Source organism: Carcharodon carcharias, chromosome 38 (genome assembly GCF_017639515.1).
Source record: "Carcharodon carcharias isolate sCarCar2 chromosome 38, sCarCar2.pri, whole genome shotgun sequence".
NCBI classification, from domain to species: domain Eukaryota; kingdom Metazoa; phylum Chordata; class Chondrichthyes; order Lamniformes; family Lamnidae; genus Carcharodon; species Carcharodon carcharias.
The window spans coordinates 2,567,565-2,574,809 of record NC_054504.1 but is presented as its reverse complement, the minus strand read 5'-3'; the positions used below and the strand labels follow the sequence as shown (position 1 = coordinate 2,574,809).

General features: G+C 54.4%; 1 protein-coding gene across 1 annotated transcript; it reads right to left on the bottom strand.

The window, feature by feature from the left end:
* Positions 1-1,222: 1,222 nt before the first annotated feature.
* Positions 1,223-4,501, bottom strand: LOC121273089 (claudin-4-like). Its single transcript, XM_041180054.1, has 2 exons — positions 4,346-4,501; positions 1,223-2,361 (listed from the first exon to the last, which is right to left on the bottom strand). The coding sequence occupies exon 2, from the start codon at positions 2,319-2,321 to the stop codon at positions 1,695-1,697; it is 627 nt and encodes a 208-aa protein (XP_041035988.1). The 5' UTR covers positions 2,322-2,361; positions 4,346-4,501; the 3' UTR covers positions 1,223-1,694.
* Positions 4,502-7,245: the final 2,744 nt, after the last annotated feature.

Sequence of the window (7,245 nt, the reverse complement as noted above, 5' to 3'; positions counted from 1 at the left end):
CTGTCCCTCTCTCTCTTTCTATAGCACTCTCTCTCTCTGCAGCTCTCTCTCTTTCTCTCTGTAGGTCTCTATCTTGCTATAGCTCTCTCTCTCTCTCTCTCCCTCTCTCTCTCTCTTTGACCCAGCATTCAGTTTGCCTGTCCTGAATAGCTTCCTCTAGTGGGGCGGTGATTGTTCCTGGTCCGTGTTGCTGTGAATCCCCCTCGAGGACCCTTCACTGGAGATGAACGGTTCTGCATGAGAGACAAGTTGCGATTTGAGGAGGGAGGGTTGGACTTCTTCCCCTCTTCCAGTCGGAGGTTTTACCTCGCCAGGCTGTGTGTGTGTGTGTGTCGGGGGGGCGGGGGGGGTGTAAGTCAGCAGCCAGCCCACTGCCGGTCTTATCAAGGCCATTAAAGCCCTAATTAAATGTAATTTTCCACTGCCCATGCAATCTTACCCGCCAGCGCAAAATCACAATCGGCTTCCCGCCTGCCCCTTGTTACTGTTTCAAGTCTCTCCCTCCGTTTCCCTCACTCGCTCCTCGATTAACAGACAGACAGGCTCGCGGGTACAGAATATTTTATTGTGTTTCACAGGAAATCATTTTTGTTTTTAAAAAAAAAAGAGTAATCGCATCCCCGAAATGTAGCACATTTGAAGACAGGCACACTGGATCTGGCTGCTACTGAGTCATCTCGTCAGACTGAGGCCAACAGTGCCAACAGAACAAAGAAAAGTAAAATTAACCGATGCGGGATTGAGTAGAACGGGTCTCTATTCCCTGGAGTTTCGGAGAACGAGAGGTCGTCTCACTGAAACGTAGAAAATTCTGAAGGGATTTGACAGGGTCGATGCTGAGAGGTTGTTTCCCCTCCCTCTCTCTCCCTCCTCCCCGGGCTGGAGAGTCTAGAACACGGGGTGGGGGGGGTCACAGTCTCAGGAGAAGAGGTCGGCCATTCTGGGCTGAGATGAAGGAGAAACGTCTTCACTCGGGAGGGTTGTAAACCTTTGGGATTCTCTACCCCGGAGTCACTCCCTTAGTCAAGTCGGTTCAAGACCGAGCCCAAAAGGTTTTTTTGGAGACGGAGAGATATTGGTCATGGGGGTGGGGGGGGGGGGGGAGGTATGCAGGAGGGGGAGGAATGTGGGAGTGAGGGAGGAATGCGGGAGGGGGAGGAATGCAGGAGGGGGAGGAATGTGGGAGTGGGGGAGGAATGCAGGAGGGGGGCGGAATGCGGGAGGGGAGAGGAATGCGGGAGGGGGAGGAATGTGGGAGTGAGGGAGGAATGCGGGAGGGGGAGGAATGCAGGAGTGGGGGAGGAATGCGGGAAGGTGGGGGAGGAATGCGGGAAGGTGGGGGTTGAGGTAGACGATCAGCCGCAGGCTCGATTTGAGGGCAGAGCGGGCCCGCTGCACCCTCCGGGGCACGGGGCTGACGGCCGCTGGCCGGGAATTCTGTCGGGGGCTCCTGCCCGCTCTGGCACTGGCACTGGCACTGGCACGCGAGGGCAGCAAGGCTGGGCCTTCCCAACCGTCCCCATCCGCACCCCCCCCCCCACCGCCCCAGCAGATCAGGGAAGGGCCCGGGGGTGGGTGGGGGGGGGGGTAGAGGCTGGATGCGGGTGGGCAGCGCACTCAGGAGTGGGCGGGACAGCAAAGGGGAAAAAGGCTCGCTACGCCGGAGGAGGCCCGGCGTTGCCCTCCAGCGCTCGCTAGACGTGTGTCCTGGCGGGGGCCGAGGGGTTGTTGATGTACTTGGCGGCGTAGCTAGAACCCCCACCCCGCCGCGGCCAGGAGCAGCACAGGAGGCCTCCGCCCAGCAGGAGGAGCCCTGCGGCTCCCCAGCCCGTCCAGATGCAGGCCCCTATCTCCCGCTTGTCGGCCAGAGCGGGGTTGTGGAAGCGGGCGATGGTGACGTGGGCCGACCAGCTGACCGGCACCAGGAGCAGCAGTCCGGCCAAGGCCAGAACCCCGCCAGCCCCAGCGGCCGCCTTGCCCTTGGCTCCCTCCTCGCCCAGGCAGGTGGTGAAGTTTGCCCCCAGCAGCGAGGCCAACAGGCCCAGGATGCTAAGGGCGATGCAGACAACGGTGAGCGCCCGAGCTGTCTGCAGCTCACCGCTCAGGGCCAGCATCGAGTCGTAGACCTTGCACTGCTGCTGCCCCGTGCTCTGGGTGACGCAGCTCATCCACAGGCCGTCCTGGTAAGTCTGGGCGGTGACAATGCTGGAGCCCGTGTGGGAGCTCTGGTTCCACTTGGGCACGACGCAGCACACGATGGCGCCGATCAGCCCCAGCACGCACAGCGCGATCCCGAGCCCCTGCAGCCCGCTGGAAGCCATGGGTCCCGGTAGAGGGTCAGCGGCGGCCGGACGGACGTCTCTGTGTGACGGGGGAGAAGACGTTTCAGGTACAATCGGCTTGTCAGGCCCTATCCCTTCATTCATTCCAGATAATAAACAGCCTGCCACCACCTTAATGCTCATAAAACTGTCAGTTATAACCCTCACTCTGTTACTGTCCATCAATTATAACCCGCTCTCTGTTACTAACCCTCAGTTATAACCCTCTCTCTGTTACTAATTCTCAGTTATAACCCTCTCTGTTACACTGTCCCTCAGTTATAACACTCTCTTTGTTACATTGTCCCTCAGTTATAACCCTCTCTCTGTCACTAACCCTCAGTTATAACCCTCTCTCTGTTACACTGTCCCTCAGTTATAACCCTCTCTCTGTCACTAACGTTCAATTATAACCCGCTTTCTGTTACACTGTCCCTCAGTTATAACCCTCTCTCGGTTACACTGTCCCTCAGTTATAACCCTCTCTCTGTCACTAACCCTCAGTTATAACCCTCTCTCTGTTACACTGTCCCTCAGTTATAACTCTCTCGGTTACACTGTCCCGCAGTTATAACCCTCTCTCGGTTACACTGTCCCTCAGTTATAACCCTCTCTCTGTCACTAACCCTCAGTTATAACCCTCTCTCTGTTACACTGTCCCTCAGTTATAACCCTCTGTCACTAACCCTCAATTATAACCCTCTTTCTGTTACACTGTCCCTCAGTTATAACCCTCTCTCTGTTACACTGTCCCTCAGTTATAACCCTCTCTCTGTCACTAACCCTCAGTTATAACCCTCTCTCTGTTACACTGTCCCTCAGTTATAACCCTCTCTCTCTTACACTGTCCCTCATTTATAACCCTCTCTCTGTCACTAACCCTCAGTTATAACCCTCTCTCTGTTACACTGTCCCTCAGTTATAACCCTCTCTCTCTTACACTGTCCCTCAGTTATAACCCTCTCTCTGTCACTAACCCTCAGTTATAACCCTCTCTCTGTTACACTGTCCCTCAGTTATAACACTCTCTCTGTTACACTGTCCCTCAGTTATAACCCTCTCTCTCTTACACTGTCCCTCAGTTATAACCCTCTCTCGCTTACACTGTCCCTCAGTTATAACCCTCTCTCTCTATTATTAACCCTCAGTTATAACCCTCTCTCTGTTACACTGTCCCTCAGTTATAACCCTCTCTCTCTTACACTGTCCCTCAGTTATAACCCTCTCTCTGTTACACTGTCCCTCAGTTATAACCCTCTCTCTGTTACACTGTCCCTCAGTTATAACCCTCTCTCTGTCACTAACGCTCAGTTATAACCCTCTTTCTGTTACACTGTCCCTCAGTTATAACACTGTCTCTGTTACACTGTCCCTCAGTTATAACACTCTCTCTGTTACACTGTCCCTCAGTTATAACCCTCTCTCTGTTACACTGTCCCTCAGTTATAACTCTCTCTCTTACACTGTCCCTCAGTTATAACTCTCTCTCTGTCACTAACCCTCAGTTATAACCCTCTCTCTGTTACACTGTCCCTCAGTTATAACCCTCTCTGTTACACTGTCCCTCAGTTATAACCCTCTCTCTGTCACTAACGCTCAGTTATAACCCTCTTTCTGTTACACTGTCCTTCAGTTATAACCCTCTCTCTCTATTATTAACCCACAGTTATAACCCTCTCTGTTACACTGACCCTCAGTATAAGACTCTCAGTTATAACACTCTCTCTGTTACACTGACCCTCAGTATAAGACCCTCAGTTATAACACTCTCTCTGTTACACTGACCCTCAGTGTAAGACTCTCAGCTATAACGTTCTCTCTGTATGTGCCACACCCTCAGTGTAAGACTCTCAGCTATAACGTTCACTCTGTTATGTACCACACCCTAGAGAGGAGACTGGCTCTGTAACACTCCCTGGAACCTAGCTCCCAGTTCGATTCCTCTTTGGACCATTTGCCAACAGCATAATAATACATTCTGGCCCCTTCACTCCCTGCAGTGGAAACAGTAAATCAGCCCCTACCTCTTTGAGAAGGAAATCTCTCTCGCTGCACTTTCAATTGCTCAGCCAATGTTCTGTGTACTCTCCAACGTTTCTTCTGCTTTCTGGGCTTTTCTGTTCTGGGCTTGTGTGCTCATGTAGGGAAGACACGTCAGAATATTCTCCGCTCTGCTCTTATTGGACAGGTTTATTTTCTTTGATCTGGCTCCTGCCTTCGCTTCCCGCTCCTCGTCCCCTCCCCTCATTCCGGAACCTGAGCTCACCCGGGCGATGGAACTGGCCTGGGGGGGTGTGGGGGGGGGCAGTGGAGGTGGGTTGGGAGCCGAGGGAACGTGCCGGGACTTGGAGATGGGGCAGGGCGCGGTTCTGACGTGGGATGGAGTCAGCGCTCGTGAGTTTCTACCGCAAGAGAGGAGGGGGGGATGTAGTGTCAGGGAAATCCCTCAGCCCCATCGTAACATGTCTTTATAGCACAGCAGCATGACATCACTCGAAGGGAAGTGTGTCACGCGATCCAGTCTCAGTTTCACTTTGGCTTCTGAGCGTGCGCACACGCACAGCTCTGCTGCTCAAGCCTTCAAGCTTTCTACCCTCGGAGATACGTATCACGTACCGGCACCGAGATTGGTGCCGTTAGGTCGCTCGGAGAGTGTGGAAGTGTTTCGCAGGCTCGGAGCCAGATCGTGAGGACAGAGCTGGTGGGCAGACGGGTCCCTCGCGATGATGTTGGGGCACCTCCGTTCCAGGCATGTGGGACAGTGCAACGGTGAACAGCAGTGACCGAACAGCACAGCTCAGCCGGCGCTGAGTGCAGGTGGACTTGTAGCCGTCACTGACCGCTCCGATGGGAGCTGTCACCTCCCGGGGAAGGGGTGCACCCCTACCTAAGCCACCAATCCCTATGCGGAACAGCACGAGGTGCTTGCTGCAAGAGCTGACTCTCGCTCAGCTTGGAGACAGGAGAGCAGACACAGCGCACGTGTGTACACATACAAACGCAGAGATGCATAAGACAGCAGAAGATAACAAGCAGGGCTACTGTAGGGAAACACAGACACCACCCCCCCATACAACGAACACCCCAAAATATGACACGACACTCCTGGTGCCAGAACGCAGGGAGTGCCGCACTGTCAGAGGGTCAGCGCTGAGGGAGCACCGCACTGTGGGAGGGTCAGTGCTGAGGGAGAGCCGCACTGTCGGAGGGTCAGTGCTGAGGGAGCGTCGCACTGTCAGAGGGTCAGTGCTGAGGGAGCGTCGCACTGTCGAAGGGTCAGCGCTGAGGGAGAGCCGCACTGTCGGAGGGTCAGCGCTGAGGGAGAGCCGCACTGTCGGAGGGTCAGCGCTGAGGGAGAGCCACACTGTCGGAGGGTCAGCACTGAGGGAGAGCCGCACTGTCGGAGGGTCAGTGCTGAGGGAGAGCCGCACTGTCGGAGGGTCAGTGCTGAGGGAGAGCCGCACTGTCGGAGGGTCAGTGCTGAGGGAGCGCCGCACGGTGTTTGGGACATGTAGTGTTAATCTGTCCTGTACACAGGCTGTATCTGATGCTTCTGTTTTGAATGAGTCAGTTGAAGTTGGAAGGACGATATGGAAAATGAGAGCTGCAATCACAGAGACGGGGACAGGTTAAGGCGAGTCGGGGGAGAGGCAAGTAACAGCATGAATGGTATTAAATTTAAGAAAACAGGATGTAGCTTTTAACCATGAATAGAGAGAGAGAGAGAGAGAGAGACAGGGGGAGAGAGAGAGACGGGGAGAGAGAGACAGGGGGAGAGAGAGAGATGGGGAGAGAGAGACACGGGGGTACAGAGAGGGAGGGGGGTGGAGAGAGAGAGAGAGCTGCTGGGAGAGACAGTGACAGAGAGAGACAGAGAGGGGGTCAAACAGAGAGAGAGAGAGAGAGAGAGCAGAGAGAGGGAGAGAGAGACAGAGAGAGAGGGGGAGACAGAGAGAGAGGGGAGACAGAGAGAGAGAGACACAGAGAGTGAGAGAGACAGACAAAGAGAGAGAGAGACAGAGAGAGAGAGACAGAGAGAGAGAGAGAGAGACGGGACAGAGAGAGACGGGACAGAGAGAGGGGACAGATAGAGAGGGATAGAGAGAGAGACAGAGAGAGAGGGAGCGAGGGGACAGAGAGACAGAGAGAGAGAGAGAGAGACGGGACAGAGAGAGACGGGACAGAGAGAGGGGACAGATAGAGAGGGATAGAGAGAGAGACAGAGAGAGAGGGAGCGAGGGGACAGAGAGACAGAGAGAGAGAGAGACTGAGAGAGAGAGAGAGAGACAGAGGAGACAGAGAGAAAGAGAGAGAGAGAGAGACAGAGAGAGACAGAGAGAGAGGGAGCGAGGGGACAGAGAGACAGAGAGAGAGAGAGACTGAGAGAGAGAGAGAGAGAGACAGAGGAGACAGAGAGAAAGAGAGAGAGAGAGAGACAGAGAGAGACAGAGAGAGAGAGAGACAGAGGGGACAGAGAGAGACAGATGGGGGAGAGAGAGAGAGGTGGGTAGAGGAAAACAGGAAAAGGACAGAGACAGGGGGTGGGTGAGAGAAAGAGTGTGAGTAATAGAGACAGAGAGACCAACAGGTCAGCAGTGAGATGAGTCAGTCTCTGCTTTGTCACCGAGCGAAACACTGAAACCACTGCTACCCTATTCTCCACGTATCCCATCCCTGCAGGGAACAAAGGGCACACAGTGGTTCCTGTGGTGCTGGTGACTCTGTGTCCCAGACAGGCCTGTTTCCTGTTTTCTCCCATGTCCCTGCAAGCACCAAGCACCTACAGCTCTCTGTCTCCGAGGGACAGTGTTCAACAATATCCCTCAAAAACCACAGGGCAGGGACACACTTCCTCAGCATGCTAAACCACTCAGCAACAGTTAGAGAAATAGTAAAGATCCCTCTACACCGTCCCCATCAAACA